General features: G+C 38.8%; 1 protein-coding gene across 36 annotated transcripts in view; it reads right to left on the bottom strand.

Moving 5' to 3' along the window:
- The window catches only part of NRXN3 (neurexin 3), a 1705132-nt gene that overhangs the window by 894817 nt on the left and 788482 nt on the right, over window positions 1-21833 (bottom strand). For 22 of the 36 annotated variants that reach the window (XR_010130803.1, XM_019009962.4, XM_031001718.3 and 19 more), the window contains 3 exons: window positions 13147-13528; window positions 12149-12339; window positions 11209-11382 (listed from right to left, as the gene is read on the bottom strand). Coding sequence is in view for 33 of the 36 variants with exons in the window: in XM_019009962.4 (XP_018865507.1) it covers window positions 11209-11382; window positions 12149-12339; window positions 13147-13528 (747 nt within the window). In the remaining 3 variants the exon portion in view is untranslated. Of the gene's footprint in view, window positions 1-6665; window positions 6693-11208; window positions 11383-12148; window positions 12340-13146; window positions 13529-21833 lie in introns of all 36 variants that reach the window. The other 14 variants (XR_010130801.1, XR_010130802.1, XM_055361100.2 and 11 more) reach the window with 1 other exon arrangement.

Genomic DNA, 21833 nt, shown 5'->3' with positions numbered 1-21833 from the left:
GTGCCTAATCTTTCTACTTTCACATTTTAAAATTTACATTGTTTTATAGGAAAAAAATGAGTGAACAGTAGTTGGGTGGAAGGAAAAAAGTACAGAAAAAAGATGAATATACATAGATTTATGTATATGTGTGTGTATTTATATAAGTCTCATATAAATAAGTCTATAGAAACCCTACAGGGAAATTTTTGAAAATGCGAATGAATTATGAAAGACTCTTACTGCCTACCTAAGCAATCTATAGTCTCGACTGCTAAAATATAAAAATTAAAGAGTTGAGAGTCTTCAGGAGAATGTGATGGTTAATTTTATGTGTCAAAATGACTGAGGTAAGGGATGCCCAGATACCTGGTCATTATATATAATAATAATGAAATATTATTTCCAGGTATGTCTTTGAGGGTATTTACAAATGAGATTAGCATTTTAACTGGTGAAGAGAATAAAGCAGATGGTCCCCAGTGTGAGTAGGCATCATCCAATCTGTTGTGGTCCTATTCTGAATAGAAGAAAAAGGCAGAGGAAGGAGGAATTCACTTTCTTTGCTTGAGGTGAGATAGCCATATTCTCTAGCCCTCAGACATTGGACACTTGTGCTCCTGGTTCTTGGGCTTTTCGAATCAGAGCAGAACTTACATTATCATGCCACTTCTGCCCCTGCCACCCCCATTCCTAGGACTTTAGAATCCAACTGTTTTATTCTCCAGCATACAGACAGCGGACTGTGGAGTTTCTTGGCCTTCATAATCATGTGAGCCAATTCCTATTTTTATACATATATATATAAATAACATATATTTTATATAATATATTATATATAAGATGTATATATCTAAATAATATATATTTTGTATATTATATATAAGATGCATATATCATATATATGATATATATGATAGCTCTCTGGAGAACCCTAACTAATACAGAGGGTATTCCTGATAATAAGGATAGCCTATTTACTTAGCTGAATATATGTCTTGGACCCTTCAGCAAAGCTACTTCCATAGCTTTCAGAGTATTTCTAAATTGACAGCGTTGAGTCCCCTTGGCTTTTCTGAAGACAGTCATTTACAGACAACATAAGATCTATTCATTTTAACTGGAGTAAGCCAAATTCACTTATATTTAGCTTTAAAATAAGAAAGCAATGATCACTTAAAAATGTCAAGTGAATCCACTGAGACGCGAATACTCTAGGTCACATTTTATAGAACATAAGGCAATGCCAGAGAATAGGGTCCTAAATCTTATTATAAAATTTCATTGTCAGAGAGACCTAAGGGTGGCTGTATTCCCAAGATCATGCTTTTTGTCTTGAAGTCAGGACCTATGCCTTACTAAAGCTAAGCAAGGCATCAAAACCACTCTTCTCAAGCATGTTCAGATGCTTATGGCTTCCTCTTCTCAAACAGAGGTTTTAAAAGGGTCACATGATTAGAGTGATCAATGAAAAAGACAAAGAATAAAATCTAACATTTGGAGCAGTTTCACTAACACCCTTTTCTCTTCAACCACTTCAACCCTCTCATAATACGTTGGGTATAAAATTGGTTATGGCCATGGATGGGAATTGGTTGACTGAGATGGCTTCATGGTGTCTTTATCCCCAGTGGCCTTTTATTGGTGATATATCACTAGTAAATGTTTAACAACCAGCACCCCAGGAAAAGGAAAATAAAACTGATTTGTAACATGTGTTGGTTTTATTAGTACTCCCCTCATAGCCAATTTCAAGCCATAACATGTTGCCTTATGTAAACTGGCTTACAAAATTCCTAGAAATTCCTGTGCCAGTGCCAGCTCTAGCACAGCACTGCTCTTGATGGTCAATGATCTAAAAAGAATAATTACAGCTTAAGAGTAAAGTGATTTACCCACAGCACACTTCCATGACAGTAGAGAGGCGGGAGTTGATACTTGCTGGAGGTAGGGTATTTGTAAGAGTGAGAGGATGGCTGGTAGCATGAAGCCTTCTTCCTCAATCCACCCTATTTTCAGGGGATGCCTGGGTCACAAAGGTCAAATAACTCTTTTCAAAGTGATACACAATCCCTCATAAGTCAATGACTCTTTAGAAAATGTAAACTGAGGAGTCTGTCTGCTTTTCCTTGTTTTCTAGGCACTGATGTAGGGGTCTGCTGGGGCAGTGGAATATACTTTAAAAGAGAGAGAGAAGGAGTTTCAAAGCCCAGTCTCAACAACAAAAAAAAAGGAGGTAATTTAAAATACTTTGCTCTAACATTGTGCAAATATTATCTAGAACTTTTTGAAATGGGGTTGATATGAAAACCATCTACCATAAAGTCAGCATGGAGGACACTCTCAGATACTCTCTGGTCATCTATGTACTCTTTCTGCTTTGGAAATAAGCAAACTCAGACTCACACCATATGGCATAATAGGCGAAAGGTCATGGGCTTTAAAATCCAGTTTAATCACTTACTAGTAATGTGACCTTGGGCTGGTGATATTAAACTCTAAACCTCAGTGTCCCCATCTGTATAAGGGAGATATGTATTTCTACTGCATCATATGGTGTGAAGATTAAATGAAAGAACATATGCAAGACCTATAAAGTCACCTATGAAACAGATAACAGTATCTGTCAGCTAAGGTTGTAGTCACAATGGAGATAAAACCTGCCAAGTCCTTAGTGTATGCCTTCTTCAAGGAGACTCTCAATAAAGATCATCAGCAATTCTGCTGGAAAGGACAATAATCAGGTTTCCTCCTCTCACTTAAGTTGGGTGTACAGTTGATGAGGAGTCCAGAAACAAGATGCATTTTGGTAGTGTGCCACACTGACACAGTTGTGTTGTTCGCCTCTCTCGTATAATGTGGAGGAAAAGGACACAAGAACAATAATGGGAAGTTCACTGTAATTTATGTCTCTTTTATTATTTTCCACAATAGAAATCATTTTGAGGAACTTATAGTAGGTCAAGTACTATATTTTATAACAAAAAATACAATGGAGAATGTGATACAGTCTTCAGTTTCGGAGAAAATGAGGTGGAGGACAATATTCATCATAGTAAAGACAGTTGGGGAATTAAAATTTCCTTTACCTAACTAAAGGTGTTTGACTAATTCTAACTCTGTTCTAAAATGCCTTTAAAGAATCTTGAGATTTCCAAGGCATCTGAACCCAATACATTGATTGACTTTCTCAAAATAGCCAGCACTTAGCACCCAGATCCAATGGATCCTGGATCCCCTGACCACCTGTTCACCATCTGGGCAGAGGGACACCTTACATTTCTAGAAAAAAAGTCATTAAACATCAGAAATAAAACCTGCTAAGAGAAGTTATAATTAAAGATGGAATAGGAAGATTCTAATTAATCACCTAATACAAAAAAGAGTTATTCTTTTATTTCTCATAATTTATGTCATCTGCCTCACACCAAACAGGTCCATCTTAATATTTCTTTTATAGTTCTGCAGCTCCTTTCTTCCATGAATAGGCTTTTAGGAAATCTCTTCCTTTCCACTAATACCCTTCTTAAAAACAAAAAGGAATTAGAAAGTTACTTCTGAATGTTCTGTAGAAGCTGTCATTCTGTCCAAGGTACACTGATACAAAGACTGCACTGCTCAGCAAGGCAACCTCCCTGCCGTGGATCACACGAGTACCGTGGAGAGCTCCTGTCTCCTGTGTTGACCTAGAGAGATGTAGATTCTGGCCTGAAACCAGGAAAGTCGGTGAACTTCTTCCTTGATATCTTTTGTCATAATGTGAAAATACATGTGCTACTAATCAGAACAACAGTGTAGCAGTGGAGAGGGTGTGTGCAGCAAACAGGAGAAAGAGTTCACTTTCTTCCTTGCTCTTTGAGGTTTCATGCGAAAGGGAAACTTGTTTACCTCCTTGACCGAGTACAGTAACAGGCACTGGGGGCATGTCTCTTCCCTCTGTCTTGGAATATGCTGCTTCACTCCTGAATCTGCTCTCTGTTTCTAGTTTCTGTCTGCATCATCCTTTCTCCATTCTAGTGTCAGTGATCCTGATAAAATGAAAATCTAACGCAAATCTCTGTCCTCCTTAAGCATCTTTGGGATAAAGTCCAACTCCTTACAGGAAAAGTCTGTCATTACCTGTCTCTATCCTACCACTCCCATTTCATGTGTTATCATATCCCCCCACACACATTATTTCAGCCACATTGAGCTTCTTGAAGGTTCCCAATTAAGCCAAGCTCTCGAATGTGCTTCCATCGTTCATCCATCTAAAACACACTTGTCCTTCAGACTCAGCTCAAACTCTGTCTGAGAAGATATCCCCTGAGCACTCCCCATGACCACCATGACCCTACACGATCCAGTGTGTTCCTTCATGCTCACATGGCAGGACACATGTCTCTAGGATAGGAGTTTTCACTTTGCATTGTAATTATTGGCTGATCATCTGTGGAATTCTTTGAAGTTAGAGACTGCATCTCATCTGCGGTATCCTAGCATCCCTAGTACCTAGTCCCTGATACACAGGCATAGCTGACACTAACTTCCTGTTAAATTCAACAACACTTTCACTGGAGAAGTTAAAAATTTTTAAATAAAAAATAAAACACTACCCCAACCACACAATAACAAGAGGACTTAAGCTGTTGACTCGTCTAGACTCATTACGTCACTTCTTACACCTCATTGTTATATTTCCTTCTGAATACATTTTTGTCTAGGCTTCCAACTGCCTCATTTCCTTGTCATATATCTTCACTACCCTTCATACTTCATGGTAATTAGTACTATCTATACTCACAGGTTGTAGCTGAAAAAGCCAGATTGTGAGTAATAGTCCACACCCCAATGTTAGGAAACAAAAACCTAAAAGCTTTTCCTATAAAACAGGGAAAGAGTAAGACGGCCCCAAATAATTGAAAAGAATAGCAGCTCCTGCCACAAACAAAGAGACTGTCAAGTCATTACAAGAATGGAGGAAAGTTCGTGCCAATAAAGTAATAATGTTAAAACCATATTGATGCCTAGACAGCTTCCATAAAAGGAAACATCAAGATATTCCAAACCACTATGTCCCTAAATCTGTATCTACGCTTTGGTAAACAATTTACTTTAGGCATAGAAATCAATCACTCACCTCTCCCTACAAACCATTATTCCTTTGGATGAGAACTTTCAGATTATTTTGCCATGTCCAGATTTTCTAGGTGAGAGAATATGCTAAGCTCTGGGAATTCAAAATCCATGTAGTTCTTACCCTGCGTAATAGTAAAGTCAGGGAAGAGATGTAGTTGTCTAGTTTAATCTGCTAAATCCAGTCCTAAGGAGCTTCAATCTCCTTGGATTGTCTTGCATTCAGATTGAATCCTGCCCCCTTCTCTCTCTCTTCCATTTACAGAGAAATACATAGTGGATCTTTCTTGACAATTAAACATAATGTCTAAAACAACAGTATTGCCACAAGGGCCCTCTGTACTTTGAAACTGAAAGCTATTGTAAAGCTTCCTCTGACTTTAAGTCCTAACTAGTGTATATTCTTTTATTTAATTTAAATATATATTAAAATATATGTGAATCTGCTAAGAGGCGATAAAGAAAAACAAAGTTATGGTAAAACAGTGAGAGAGTCTTTCTTGGTGGATGTATTCTGGAGAGATAGGCACTTGTACTGGTTAGCTACATGGCATATAACAAGTAACTCACAGCAAAGTCAATGATCCTTTTAGATGAAAAGTAATTTTTTGAACGTTACCCTTGCCTTAACCACTTCTAACAATTAGGACTGACTGCAAACTCAGCAGAGGTCATGAGGCTCAGTCTCCTGCTTGACAATCAGCCAAAAGACACCTAAAATGCTTGTTCCTCCATTGTTATTCTGAGACATAGCAGCATGGCACCATAGGATCAGTGGGCCATTACTGACTTTGTAAGATGCCTCTTTGAATAGTGGATGAAGTAGTTTCTGCAATAGATATTCACTAACATCTCACATGTGGTATTTTATAGGGTATTCAGGGTTAAAATGACAGATCATCTTCTTCCTCAAGAGTACTTTTCTCCTGCGATCACAAAACAGGAAATTAAAGTGCTCAACCAAAATCCCCAATAGAAAATATAAATCTCTGAAACATTTTAATGACATTAGTGTCTCCCAAATGCCCAGAAATATTTAAAACTTTAAAACTAGTTAAGAGAAAATGACATTCTCTTTCATAAAGCCCAAGTACTTAAATGTCCTGCTCCAGGAAATGACCTCCCTGACCCAGAAAATAATAACTTAAGGCTTAAGGGCTGGCCTTGGCCTTTTTTTTTTTCCTTCCAAGTTCTTTTCTCTATCTATGGTGAATAAATTAAGAGGAGCCAACCCCTCCATGGCAACTACTTGGAGAGGTATTCATCATTTCCAGAGTAAATTAATGTGTTTATGTATAGTCACGGTATGGGATGCTGTCAAACCTCTTTGGTACCCCCCAAAATGGAATCATGTTTCTTCCCCCATGAGGTCTCCTCTTGATAGCTATTTTTCATGCATTGATCTGGGTTATCTGTCACCCTTTCAGAAGAACACAGGGTTCAGCCACCTCCCCACAATTGCTGCTGTCCAAGAGGTGTGACAGCTTGAAGATCTCTAAAGAAAAGATACCAAGGGTTACACAGGGCATCTTTCAGTCCAAAGTGGTAATGGGAACAAGAACCTTCTCTACCTTGCAGGTCAGCTTTGGTCAACGCAACTTTGTTAGCAAAAGAACAGAAAAAGCGAAAACAATAACCAGAGGTTAGTAAGAGGTAGAATAAACCAGGATAACATTACAGAAATGAAAACGCAATCTGCATAACGATCACTCAGACAGACAATTGAAATGCTCTACAGGTTCACCAGAGACAGCAAAGATGGGGTTGGGGAGTAGGGCAGAGGGGGACGCGCAGACCAGGGACAGAGCCGGCCTCCTCAGAGCCAAGTCAGCAGAGCAGGGCAGGGGCGCATCAGACTTGACAAAGCACAGGCAACGGGCAACAAGAGCTTTCTCACATCCACACAGCCAACCTCAGGGAGTGCACGGTCAGACTGAAAGACACGTGTGTGCAATCAGATGGAGCCCATAGAAATAATTCTAAACATTAGGAGTTGAGCATGAAAGAGTCACTTGAGTGTACCCCTTGTGCCCTCTTGCAGATGCCACCCAGGAATTTGGCACTGGAATTAGACATTTGGATCACGGTGATTTGGGAACACCAAAAAGCTCAATTTGTTTAATTTTAAAAATATATCCAAACCCAAATAGTTGCAGGCAAAAGGGCACCAGACTAATGTCATTTTTATTTATTCGTGCCAGTTTCAAAACAAAGCACGTGTATTTCTTTCAGATGTTTATCATCTGCAATTGTGAAACCACATTTCTAGCTGATCATGCCTTGGCCTCTGCAGCAAAGATGGCCTCAATATAGGAAGATACACTTACCAGCCACATATTAAATCAGGTATGATTTTTTTAAAAACCCTAGCTTAAATTGAGAGGTATCAATTTACAACTAAACGTTGACTAGGAGTTGCCCAGAAATTGCACTTAATATCTAAATTATACACTTTGCATCTATCAGAGACATAAAATCAAATACTAGTTTCAAGATTTTTTTCTTTTTTGCTACTCATACTTGAGAGCTGAAGAGTACTAAATAAGCAAGTTTTTAAATAATTTTGCTAGCACTTTGGGAGGCCGAGGTGGGTGGATCACCTGAGGTCAAGAGTTCGAGACCAGCCTGGCCAACATGGTAAAACCCCATCTCGACTAAAAATACAAAAATTAGCCAGGTATGGTGGTGGGCACCTGTAATCCCAGCTACTTGGGAGGCTGAGGCAGCAGATTCGCTTGAAGCTGGGAGGTGGAGGTTGCAGTGAGCCGAGATCACGCCACTGCACTCCAGCCTGGGCAACAAGAGCGAAACTCCGTCTCGCTCACTCACTCAATCAATCAATAAAATAAATAAAAATAATTTTGGACTCTTTTGCCTTTTATTTTACCTGCTGTCGTGGGTCTGATATAATAGGGAAGGTAACACATTTACTACCTAGGGATCTTAAAGTGTCATTGTCAATGACTTTGATGGAAACATATATTAAATGTAGATAGATACAGATATTTATCTATCTGTGTGTGTGTGTGTATATATATATATGTTTATCTGTGTATTCTAGATTTGCTAGAATAAAGCATATCTTGAAGAGATTCTGGTCTTAGTTCTTAGTTATAAAACCTCATCCCCTACTTGTTTACTATTCTATGTAAAAGAAATGATAAATTAAGAAATTTGTTCTGTTTCCTGTGGTCCTCATACTACCTAATGCTCAAAGGCCTTCTTGGGGGTCTCATGCTCTACACAAGAGATTCAGAATAAAAATGATGCCTTTTTGCAGTGTCTCCAATGTTTTGTGCTCTCCCTTTACCTCCCCACCATCTTACACAGAACCCTAAAATGCTCCTGGGATCTCTTGCAAGGGCTTATTCACAGTGGTACAAACTTCCAATGACAGTAATTTATGCCTTAACCCACTTTGGGCCATTTTTCCTGGCCACTTAGGCTAATTATCCAAGTCATTTGTGTAGAATCAACAAGGACTTTCTTCCCTCAGCACTCACCCTCCACTTCATCCCACCCAGCGGGGTAGGCATAATGCTCAGTGGGTAACCGTTGTAATTATCTCCATGGCAATAGAGTGCAGTGCTATTAGGCTCATGGGACTCACCATAGATTCAGATGGTGGAGTCATCAAGCCACAATATCCGGCTTTGAATAATCAACCATACTCAGAGGAAGGTAGGAGCTCTCCGTAATGCATGTGATGAGTAATGCCAAACTGCACACAGAGCTGTAGATAGGGATAGGGACATTTTCCCCAACTCGTTATGTAATTTCTTTTTGCTGATGCTCTTACTGCTTCTCTTAAAACTCTCTTAAGTGAGGTCATTCTCCCTTTATATTATACATTTTAGTACCCTTTTATAAAGCTTAGACCTCCTTTTAATCCAGTACTATAGTTTTATTTATTTACACCTTAATTTTTGTATTCTGTATACCTGTACTACCAATACAGTAGCCATTGACATGTGTATTGAGCACTTTAAATGCATGTAGCCCCTGGGTTGAGGTGTGCTGCAAGTATAAAATACAAACTCAAGTTTAGAGGCTTAATATGAAAAAAGTGTAAAATATTGATAATTTTATCTCTATTACATTCTGAAATAATATTTTGGGTATATTTAGTTAAATTGAATAAAATACAAAATTAAAATAAATTTGACCTGTTACTTTATATCTTTTTAAAATGTAGCTACTAGGAAATTTATAATTGCATGTGTTACATATATCTATTGGAAAACATTGACATAGAGTTAATGGATGATTCCTGTTAACTTTTAAATCTGAAGAACTGATGGCATGATAAAAATTATGTAACATTTGACCAGTATCTTACGCTTTCTAATATGTGCTCTTATATTGTGATTTGACTTCATATGATTAACTATTCCAGGATAAATGGAATTACTGCCATTCCACAATCTTCTAAACACTATATTCAATTTAATTCCAAATGCTACATCTATTCCAGGATTGCGCTTTAATACACAAAAGAACTAAAAGCAAGCCAAGGAGACAAAAATCCTTGATTGAATGAAATTGTTCATTTCTAGGAGCAAAGTGGCTGCTTTAAGGGCTTAGTGATTCCCAACCTCCTGTCCCTTTATACACACACACACACACACACACACACACACACACACTACATAGTACAAACACCATATTTGGCCAAGAGAATTTAAGAAATATTTCTGGATAAAGGAAAAATGGAGTGGGTTATAGGAATGAACATTACTATTACTAGTGCAAAATACAAAAATAACTCTTAGGCAAAGGGAAACAATTTCCATAACTCCAAGTCAGCCTGATAAGCTGACAGGAAGCTTTTATAAATGTGTGCTTTACGACGATGAGCTAACCCAGATGGAAGCTGTTTAAGAACAGAAGTGATACATGAAGTTGAACACAGAAGTGGAATGAACAGATTTGATGTGGTAAATTAACAACTGATACAAGGAAACACAATATATTGCACAAACACAGGACCATAAGGCTCAACCAAAAGGCTCAAAAAGAAAAAAAGGAAATAATTACATAGATCCTTGGTCAGGCAACTTCTTTGCCTTTCAAGTTAGGTAACAGTCAAGTTTTCAGCCAACCCAAGGCTACTAGGGAAGGCTGAATGTGTTCACTTCTGCCATCTGCTGGTTAAAACTAGATTGTTTACACTGCAAAGAATTGTTGGATTCAGGAAGACCTGTAAAATTCATTTAATATCTCAAGAGACAGTGGATCATCTACAGGAACAGGCTGAGCATGGTTTGTCGTGCTGCATGGGTAGACATGCAGTATTATTAGATGTTTGACATAAAATAATATTTGTAAACAATAACCCTACCATTTATCGAGTACCTACTACATACCAGGCATTTTATGTGTATTTCTGATCTCCTTACATTCAAGGTAAGTTTTATTGCCCTGTTTTATAGGTAAGAAAGATATAGCTTAGAGAGGTTACATCACCTTCCAAATGTCACATAGCTAACAAGAGCTACTACCTGGAGCTGAATCCAGGTCTTTCTAATATCAAAGCCCATAATGTTCCAATATACCACACTAAAGAACTGCCTAGCAATGCCTGATAATTAGTAAGTACTTAATAAATGTTAGTTCCCTTCCATCATCATGGCATTTGGACATCGTTTTCCTATCGCCTGCTAGATTTGCATTAAATAATGCAGTCACTATCAGCCAAAATAAGAAACATTTTATTAATTAGTGACATCTACATAAAATCTCTGGTTTTCCCCTCATCATGTATTAAAGTATAAATAAAAGTCTCCAGTGCTGTTTCAGCCATTCTGGAAGCCAAGGTACACATTGGAAGAAGCCTGATGTCAATGCCAGGGAAGTTTTTTATTTTATTTTATTTTTATTGGCAAGTATGTGATAGTCAGAAAACATCTGCCAACATACGTTCCTGGAGCCTGTGGCACATGTCTTGACACACTAAACCAGTGACAAGAGGACACTGATGGTGATGCAATGTCACGTGGCAAATGAGAATGAGACAGGACTGGTCAACTGAGGAAGGAGGCAGTGGCAGAGGCAGCAAAGAGGCTTGGTGCTTGCAACAAGGCTGTAGCTTAACAAGAAAAAAATAGGTTGTACCTTCACAGCCACGCTCGATCTGTCCACTCCGATGAAGAGCATCATTGATGAGGTCTGGCAGGCGTCCATTCAAGTCCACTGATGCTAGACAGCCCTGAAAGCCATCTCGAGAGGCCACGAGCTTTGGGAGGTTACTGTACATGCCTTGGGCCAGACCAGCCATGTAGAGATCACCTGGAAAGGAAAGTAATTAGCAAAAGAGAATGAGTAAAGGATGTGGTGACCATGTCAACTAGTTTGATACACTTGAGATAATTCACCAGATAAGGGATAAGATAGCTGGGGGGGAAACAGCATAAATGAGATAAGCACCAGAGTTTCTACCCTGCAAAAAAAGGAAACCAACATTTATTATGTGTCATTCATTTTATATATATCATCTCAAAAATTTAATCATCATAGATGGAGTAAAGATTAACAATATTGTCAACAAAGCAAGCATTTATTGAGTGATTTTTATGTGCTTGCTACCAATAATATGCTGAGGGATTTACAGACATGCCATCAAAACTTATCACAACCTATACAGAAACTAACAATTATTATCCTTATTTTGCAAAGAAAAGTAAATGTAAGCTGAACAAGGCTACGACAGTTTACTGATGACACCAGACATTAAATGATTCAGCTGAAATTCCAAAGCCTATATTCCTTCCTCTGTATTACGGCCCTTCCCACACTTTGACACTTATCCTGTCATCTCTCAGCCCCCACAGCATGACATTCCCGAGGTTATCAGAGAAAATGAACCATTTCTTGATGAGTCGTCTAAGTAAAAACGGAAAAAATTGCATTACAGGATAATTCAACATTGTTAAAACAGGATATGGATGATGTACCAGAAATGCATGGCACTCTGAACCTGTGGTTTGCCTCTGGAAACAGTCTATCTATTGTAAGAAAAGCTCTATTAAAAACTAAATTTCTTTACAAGGTTTACCTTTCAAATCCAGATTTTTGGCACCATTGATAACCTGAGTGACCACTTTGGTGTCCACTTTCAGGCTATGAGTGTTACTATTGTCCCGAGTGATGACGACATTGTGCCACTGGTTGTCGTTCAGGGGGCGGTCACTGTTGCCTTTGATCACATTGGGACCGTTTCCAAGGTCAAAAACGTAGTGTATATACCTAGGAAGAAAGAAAAAAAAAAAAAACAATAATTGGAAAATCCCCGAAGTGGTTTAATGGCTATATGTGTGTAACTGACATAGTGGGCTTCAAATCCCCCGTGCTAAACTGGCATAAAGCAGGAATAATTTAAATCTTGATATGAGGTTACAAGACTAGTCAGATTTTATTCTATCATGCTTCACTATAATTCCATACTCATCGAGTCCATTTCATTAACACTACCGACTAATACTCTCCAGAGTCAAAGTAGCACAGGTTGTATACTACAAAACATAAGGGGGTGACTTTTAAATTCATTGTCAACCATTAATCTGTTTTGGTTTTTGTTTTGGTTTTTTGTTTTGACTATTTTCTAATACATGGTAGTAAAATGTCTTGAGGAAAGGGCAGCTTCTAAAGACTTGCATATATGGGCTAATGGTAGGATTTAAAATATTTATGTTTCATCTTTTGGTATAAATTGGGTGGTTGTAGTTAGTAATAATACTCAAGAATTAGATGCAATACAAATCATAGCCCTCTTTTGCAAAAATAAGCTTTTCTTCAATAGTTTTAAAGGGCTACATTTCATAGTAAAAAGTCTGTTAGTGTTGAGTTAGTGGAAGACCTTTAAATTAAATCATGAGCCTCTCTCCTTTCCAGACCTAATAATTTTATGGATCCATTTAATCAAGGAAGATGCAAGAATGTGTCAGGAATGGAGGGTAGGGAGTAGAATAGACAAGTTATTTTTATGTCCATATTTTACGTAGAGCTTCAGTAGATTAAAGGTGTCCAACATAAGTTGTGATCCCTTCTACTTACCCCTTGACAAGCTCGACTGCAATGAAGTCATTGCCATCACCACTGTTGAAGAGAATGAAGCCATCTGGTGAGGTGGTCTTGAACTGGAAGAAGAGGTGCATGGAGGTGTAAGCCTGAAGAGTGGCAAGGCTCAGGTAGCTGCTCTTGGTCTTAAAGGTGACAGGGTCAGCGATGATGTTCCTTAGTCCAAAACGAGCCTTCAGCTCACAATAATCAATGTCACCATTTTTGCACAAGTCAATGTAGAGAAGGCCATTAAACATGAGGCTCTGCAGATGGCCAATAAAGCTGGAGGGGACAACGGAGATGTAACGTTTCTCAGTCATGATTCCCGTTTCAATGTTGTGGAACTCCAAACGGGTATGGTCTCCCACCATTGTACCTGTGAAAATTGTAAATGAGGTACAAACAGAAAAGTTACCATCATTTATCACCGCACCCTCAAGTATATTTTTTGGGTGTAACTTGTTTCCACACAGAATATTCAGCTTTCTTGGGTGAGTTCAAGAAAACCAAATATTCAATATGGTAGATACCTTACTTGGCCTCGATCAGGCATTGCCCAAATTACATGCTGTCACGCAGCTGCTCGGTACGGCTCATCATATAAGGGGAAATATGAGGTCATGAGTAACCCAGGCTAAAGGATAAAACTATTGATATTCTCCATTCAGGAGAATCACTGGACACTAATACACACTATAAGAAGAAAGGCCTTTGTTGCTCTGACCCTTGTAAAGACACAACACACAAGTCTTGGGCATCACTACCAAGTATTTTTTCTCGTAATAACTCTCCACTTAGTACTTGTGGGAAGGATTCTATTACAGACTATCAGCTGAGTTTACCTGCCCAGCAACTGTTACTTTATCTTATAATAACACGTAATTTTTCTTTAGGAAGCTACCCACCCCTCTTGACCTTTCAACCACCTGGACTGGATAAAGTTGACCCTAATCAAGCTACTCAGCCTAGACCACTCAATGTACTTTACCCCCCTAACTGTCACAGACTTTGTACTACAGACTTAAAAAGCGGTCATTACACTTTAGGGTATATCAGAATCACCTGGGGGGCTTAGGCCCTCAGAGTTTAGAATTCAAAAGTCTGGGGTGAGGCCTGAGAATCTGCATTTCTAACAAGTTTCACAGTGATGCTCTTGTGGCTGATTTAGGGACCACCCTTAGAACTGGCAACAACCCAAGCCATCGCAGCCACACTCAGCTCCAGAGCTCTTGCTGGTACACTTAGGAAAGAGGATTCTTCGCAAGCAAGGACTGCTGGAGGGGTAAGAAGAAAGCTTTGAGTCCCTAGAGGCTATAAGAAAATCAGAGGGATCAGAGGACTAGCAACCCAGAAGACAATTACCAAATGAAGAGAATCATCTGTGCTGTCCTTTGAGACTCTGGATCAAGCCAGGCACCTCCCGGCTTTTTCAAACTGTGTGGCAATAGACTCCCTTTCATGCTTAAAGCGTTTGAGTTGGGTTTCTGACATTCACAACGGAAATATCTTCAGCTGATACAAATGAACTATTTGGAACTTTTATTACCTATTTTACCTAGAAGTGGTGAGTGACTAGGGCAGAGGGGATAAGGAGGGCTTGAAAAAAAAAATATAAAGAGACTGGAAATTGTAATAACAAAATAAAGAAAAACATCATTAATGTGGCCAGAGTAGAAATTGGCTTCCCCAACATTTATATAGAAAAATCATGTTAAAACATAACAAACCATGTTCTACTGCCAAGCATTAGAGGGGGAATTCTTTCTTCTTGTCCTCTCTTGTTGTTACCTTCTACATTGAAAAAACTCCATTAGCAAGACTGATAGCATCTCTTTATTTCCTCTTTAACAACTTTCCTGAAGAAGTGACATAATCAGAAATATTAAGGATGATCTGCAAAGAGAAGCTGTGTATGCTTAGCTCAGCCCCTAACACCTCCTGTTTCTCTTTGCTGGAGCAAGCTGCCTTCAGAAATGTCCATTCTACTGCATGCGTCCATAGAATGGGTGTTACAGGAGCAAGCCTTGCTTCCACAAAGGATGTCTGCCCAGTTCTGAACTACTATTCAAGTGGGCAGTTCTGTCTAATTCTGAAGTTCAGTGGGTGTAAGCAATATTATTGTGTGTTATTACTAATTAAAATGATATTTGCCTTCCATCCTCATTGCAATATTTTCTCTATTGGCTCAGAATTCCAGTGACAAAAAAAAGGAGGATTGTATTTTCTTAGGTCTCTTAAACTTCAGTATCTGGGAGACTAAACCAGATCATACCCTTAAGTGCTCAATATTGGTTTTATCTCTTTGGGAAAAAACTCAGACCTAATTTAAAGAATTGGCTGGAGACAGTGGCTCATGCCTGTAATCCCAGCACTTTGGGAGGCCGAGACAGAAAGATTGCTTGAGGCTAGGAGTTTAAGACCAGCCTGGGCAATATAGCAAGACCCAGTCTCTACAAATTAAAAAAAAATATTAGCCAGGCATAGAGGTATGTACCTATAGTGCTAACTATTCAGGAGGCTAAGGTAGGAGGATCACTTGAGCCCAGGAGTTTGAGGCTGCACTCCAGCCTAGGTAACACAGCGAGATGCTGTCTCTAAAAAAATAAAAATGAAATTTCTTATATTCCCTATAAGCAGAAAAATTAGATTTACATGTTATGAGCTTCTATGCAGTGTGTTGACAACTAGTGACAAATCACTCTCTTAGTATAAGAAAAAAAGATGCTGGTTAACTTAAATATAAAAATCAAAATGCAACATAAATCTGCTAACAAATAACTAGGAAATAAAATTGCTTAGTGTTAAAAAGCAGACTGGCTGTGAAAATACAAAGCAACATAACCTAAATTCGCATGCTCTAAATTAATAAAGTGACTGAAAGAAACATCTACTGTCAAATTGGCTATAGCTACTCCTACCAGGAAGGGGAGCTGGGCTGGAAAATGATGGGGAGGGGGAGTCATAGTCAATATCCACAGAAACAGAGAAACTGAACTATGATGATGCTGCTAGTCATGCTAATTCTTATTTTACAAAGAAAAAAATCTAAGATGAGAACTAAGAAGTCAGAATGGGGAATCTCTGGTGAAGATTGGGGTTCCAAAAGGAATCTGAAGAAACAATTCTAAAGTCAAGTTGAGAACTTTCAGAGAAATTCTGGATGAATTGATCTCCAGGATTGAGGGGTTGGGATATTCTGCTCACTAGAAAATTAATTTTTCACAGCAAAAAAAAAAGTGTTTATTGAGATAGCAGAGAGACTGAGCGTGGATGTGGATAAGTACAAGAAGTGAAGTTAATGGTGGATTTAGGAGCTTAGCCCAGGAACACAAACTGGGAGTTCAGGATGACTCACACAGGAGCCTCAACTAAAAGTTGGTGAGGGGAGGGGGAGAAGGCCATGTGAGATCAAATTAGAAAAGGAATTGGCTTGGGAGGCCGAGGTGGGTGGATCACGAGGTCAGGAGATCGAGACCATCCTGGCTAACATGGTGAAAACCCGTCTTTACTAAAAATACAAAAATTAGCCTGGCGTGGTGGCACGCGCCTGTAGTCCCAGCTACTTGGGAGGCTGAGGCAGAAGAATTGCTTGAACCCAGGAGGCAGAGGCTGCAGTGAGTCGACATCATGCCACTGCACTCCAGCCTGGGTGACAAAGCAAGAGTCCGTCTCAAAAAAAAAAAGAAAGAAAGAAAAAGGAAAGAAAAAGAATTGGCTTCACTGTGTGCTAAACGAATTTACTCCTTTGTTGATGAAGACTTCAAAAAATAAGTATATTATTGCACCTGTGCAAAGCATGAGAGATTGCTGAAAGTTTGAAACCTGTGCCAAACCAACCAAATATTTTTTTTTAATCTATGTGTCATTTAATCAATAGTAGTGATGGAAATCTTTCACTCATCTCCTCTGAATGCTGTCTGCAAACTGAACCTCCTTTCTACTTAAGGGGCAAATATATTCATACCTCACAGCAGCTTCTTTCAAACTTCAGGGGAAAGAGAAGTAACTGGGGAGAAAGATAACAAGCCAAAACCAAGACTACTGAAAATTCCATATAAGGCAGGCACTGTGCTAAATACTGCATAATCACTATGAAATGTCATTATCACAATAAAATTGTAGATAATTATCTTTCTCTTGCTTTAGAGGTTAGGACATTTAGCTTGCAGAGGTTAAGCAGTTTGATCAAGATTCATGCAGGTGGTAAATGGTAGACCCCTACATTGAACTCAGGTGTGCTAATTCCAAAGCCCATATCTTTACTAGTACAATGAACTGTCTTTGGAAAAAAGGTTTGACTTATTCCTCACATCATTGCCCAAGAAAAGCAGTAGGTAGAATTTAACTGGTGAAATTTCCATGTAGAAGCTGTTGTAAGGAGTTTGTACTTCTTCCCTATGGCCCAGTATCAGAATGTCACTCCATCTAATTCATGGGTAATATATCCAGCACCCTCCCTAAAGCAGCATTGTTGCCTTGCCTCCTTGTCACACATTCACTTCCATATTTCACTGATGGCCAACAAGCAGTCTACAAACCAGCTCTTAGAGTGATGAAGGACATATACTTATGGAAAATTCTGGCCAGGTTCAAGAGGTAGCTTCCTATTCCTATGAAGCAATAGCATCTAGTGGATGAGCATGGAGAGTCCAGGGCTGTACTGCCTGACTTTGCATTCTGCTTCCAAGACTTCTTCACTGGGTTACCTTGGGGGAGTTACTGAATTTTTCTATGCCTCAGATTCCCATCTGTAAAACGGATATGAAGTTAGCAGGGTTAAACGTATCAACACATGTAAAGTTTTTAATAGAGTGCCTATGGCTTAAACTGTGCACTATTACTAATTATGCTGCATTCATTTCTCTCCCTTCCTCTGAAATGATTGAATCATGTTGTGGTCATTTCACTTACTGTTTTTCTCTTTTTTTGTGTGAGAATGTGGGCTCTTTTTAAGTAGAGGCCACCTCTTGTGTCTTCTATATGTCCCCCAGTGGCTACCAGAGGGGTCTGAGCACAGCCAGCATTCCTAACTCCTGGGGGAGGGGCTTGTATTTGAGACATTTGCTTTGGGGTCAAGGCTTGGGTCCTCACCATTTCCACACATGAGGTTCCTGGTCAAAACTAAGAGCTCAGCCAAAAAGAATAATAATGGGAAACACTCAGAGGAAGCAAATTGACCTTTCATGGCCCTTAGACTTGGGGAGAGAAGTTAAGAAAACGAAGGCTTACAGAGTACCAGTCGAGAATCTTCATATTTTGCCCACAATTCCCTAGCTCTACTGGTCCCACATCCTTTTCTCCATAATGTCAGCATTTTTTAAAAGTGTGCAAGTATGTGGTATAAAATGCTTCAGTAAAAAAGTTTCTGGAACCAAAAAAAAAATAAATTAGCAAATACTTCATACTTATCAATGATTTACAATGTACATTAGCTTATTAAAGTCTCCTAATAAGCCTGGCAATAAAGAACTCCATTTCATTTTGTTTGACCGAACACTCCTCAATCCTATTTTATCAAGTTTTTAAAAATTACTATGAGAAATACATTTTAAATGGAAAATTTTGCAAAATGACTTTTTACAGCTTGGTGCTATACATGCTATGTAGGTAAGGACAGGAAAAGTCAACAAGAACCAGTGTAGTCAAATTTTTCTACTAGCAAGGGCAAGTTTTTGTACTAGCAAGAAGTTCTAGGCAGAGGAGGCAGTTCATGCAGCATTAGGCCCCAATTCTGAGGAGTATAACTGAAGTTATGCTTGGTATAGTAATGTATTCTTAATAATAGAAACATAGATCAATCAATTATTATTAACTGTCACCCGAACTTAATGCTTTTCCAAGAACACAATCACATTACAATAAATGATAAACACAAGGTTGAGGAATATTTCTATCCTTGCTTTTGATTTCTTGTGAGTCAGACCTATTCTTTACATCATTTCTATAAACTAGCTGAAATTGGACACACTAGGGGGGCCTTAAAGAACATTAAAGGGATTACTAAATAAGCCAATGAGATACTACTTAATAACTTGAGGACTGTGGGTATTTTTAGTTTCATTGCCTGATTTTATGACTTCTGTGAACTAAAATTAAAATTTCCCAACCCATTATCACTATAAAAAGCAACCCAAGATTGTAACTCATAAGCAAAACAGCACTTTTCCTCTCTCAAATTTCTTTATCCTTCTGGCTGCTTTCTTCCATCAGCAGTGAAGTTCGGGGGGTTGGGGGGACACGTCTGAAAATGAAAGAGTTTCATTAATTTCAAAAAATCAAATTACTGGATAATGGCATTTCGTGACTTGGCCCTGCTTTTTAATTATTAGTGGTAAAAGAAAGTGCAATTTACAAATAGCTTTATTCCAAAGTTTTCATAAAAGAATAATGACTGAGAGAGACACATTATAGTACCCTCAGCTCTGTAGTTCTTTATGACTATACTTTTGGAGCATTTATTTTCCAGGGAAAATGAAACGAACTCACTGTCAGGAGAGATCAGGGTGAGGTCGCCATCTAGTGGCTGCTTTTCAGAAGCGGCTATGAATCCCATCACCCTTCAGAGACAAGCCCAGAGGAGTGAGCAAGAGATGTGTGACTTATCCTTTGCAGGATCCAGATGCACCAACAGTTCATACAGTTCTTGAATAATTAATTCAGGTTGGCTGTGGGCGCTAAATAGTGTAACCATCTGTACATCTCTTTTAAAATGTTCATTTCAGAATGCAAATTTATGCTCCAGGCATGGAGACCAGGAACTTCACCTCCCGCTTCTAAGTTATGTCTATGTGTAATCGAAGTGTTTTGGGTAATTGTTGTGGTGGTTCTGTTTGTCTTTGTTTTTGTGAGCGAGAGGTCAAGTGTTGTGGCCTGCCTCCTGTAAGTTTCTTAGGAGACTTTAATAAACTAATGCATTCCCTACCTCACTCCAACCCATTCCATTATATTTTTCCCATATTGTAAGATAAATTATTTTCTTATGATGGATTTTGAAGTACAGCAAGCAGAATGATTTTGTGGAATCACACTGACATGGATTTGGAGCTTAATTATACAACGCTCTCAAAGTTTTATGCTTCCTTTAAATGGCATTAAGAACACTTACCTTTAAAGGCTATAGTGAATGATAGAAGATTAAAGAAGCCGATATGCTTAACACAGCTAACAGTTTCTAATGCCTACTGGGTACTGGATATGTGCCTAGATGCTCTTCCTTAATCCACAGGCTATCCTTCTCTACACACACACACCTGTACATGCACATACATATCTTACTATATTTCCTGATTCCAGAAGTATAGAAACTCAGGCTCATGAATATACAGTTAAATTATAAGACCCCAAATTACAGAATATTCATGCTGGAAAGGCCATAGAAATAATAGAATATCAATTTTAAAAATGAGGAAATTAGGAAAAAGAGGTTTAGTATATCTATCCCAAAAGCATAAAATATTTTAGTGCCAATGATTATATTAGACCCCCAGGGCTACTGACTGTCTTATTCACAGAAGAAACCATGGAGATGGCTTAGGCCACTGACTGCATTTGACAAGGCCCAGGAATGTTAACTTTCCTAACGTCCTGCAAGTTAACATCAGGGCCCAGGTCTGAGGGCAACAGTGTTTCATGTAATACCCCATGCTGCCCCAAATCTTCTTTCCCATATGGATAAGAATTCTGCTTCATAGATGTGTCCTGCTCTAGAATATCAGAGAGGGAAGACTTATAAGATATAGCATGTAAGGCCTGGCGCAATGGCTCACGCCTGTAATCCCAGCACTTTGGGAGGCCAAGGCGGGTGGATCAGGAGGTCAGGAGATTGAGACCATCCTGGCTAACACGGTGAAACCCCATCTCTACTAAAAATACAAAAAATTAGCCAGGCGTGGTGGCAGGCACCTGTAGTCCCAGCTACTCGGGAGGCTGAGGCAGGAGAATGGCGTGAACCCGGGAGGCAGAGCTTGCACTGAGCCGAGATCATGCCACTGCACTCCAGCCTGGGCGACAGAGCAAGACTGTCTTAAAAAAAAAAAAAGAAAAAGAAAAAAAGAAAGAAAGAAAAAAAAAGATATAGCATGTAAAATGGCACTTGATGATACCCTCTCTCTTGTACCTCAGCCTTCATAAATTACATCCACCATCAAATTCAGTCTGAAGATCTACGTTTATAAACCACTCCTGATTTCTCCAGCCCAAATGGGTAATTCTCTCTTCTGATTGACAAATTGTAATCTCACCCATCAAAATTAGAATCTCATTATATATTTTGGTCCTGTTTTCAAATACCAGAGTCCTATCTGATCTGCTTAATTGGTTCATTATTTGAGGAAACAGGTGATCTCATCTGTTTCCATTTTATCTTCTGCAATTCTAGCATGCTGCTGACATAGAACAGACTCTTAGGAAATACTTATTGATTGTGTGGAGCTCTGAATGTTTCTTTCCACATTCTAAATGTAAATTCCACCAGGCCAAAGATTTGCTTCTTTGTTCACCACTGTATTATCAGTGCCTTGTAAAATGGTGTGTAGTGCAGAATAGATAATTAATAACGATTAAATAAGTAATTAATTAAACCAAACCTTATTCAGCACCTTCTAAGTATCATGCACTGTTTTAGTACTTACTTTTACCTGCAATGTTCTGAATTTCTGGTTTGCCCATCTCTTCTACTAGAG

The sequence above is a fragment of the Gorilla gorilla genome, chromosome 15 (assembly GCF_029281585.2).
Source record: "Gorilla gorilla gorilla isolate KB3781 chromosome 15, NHGRI_mGorGor1-v2.1_pri, whole genome shotgun sequence".
Classification (NCBI taxonomy): domain Eukaryota; kingdom Metazoa; phylum Chordata; class Mammalia; order Primates; family Hominidae; genus Gorilla; species Gorilla gorilla.
This window is presented reverse-complemented; position numbering and strand designations above follow the sequence as displayed.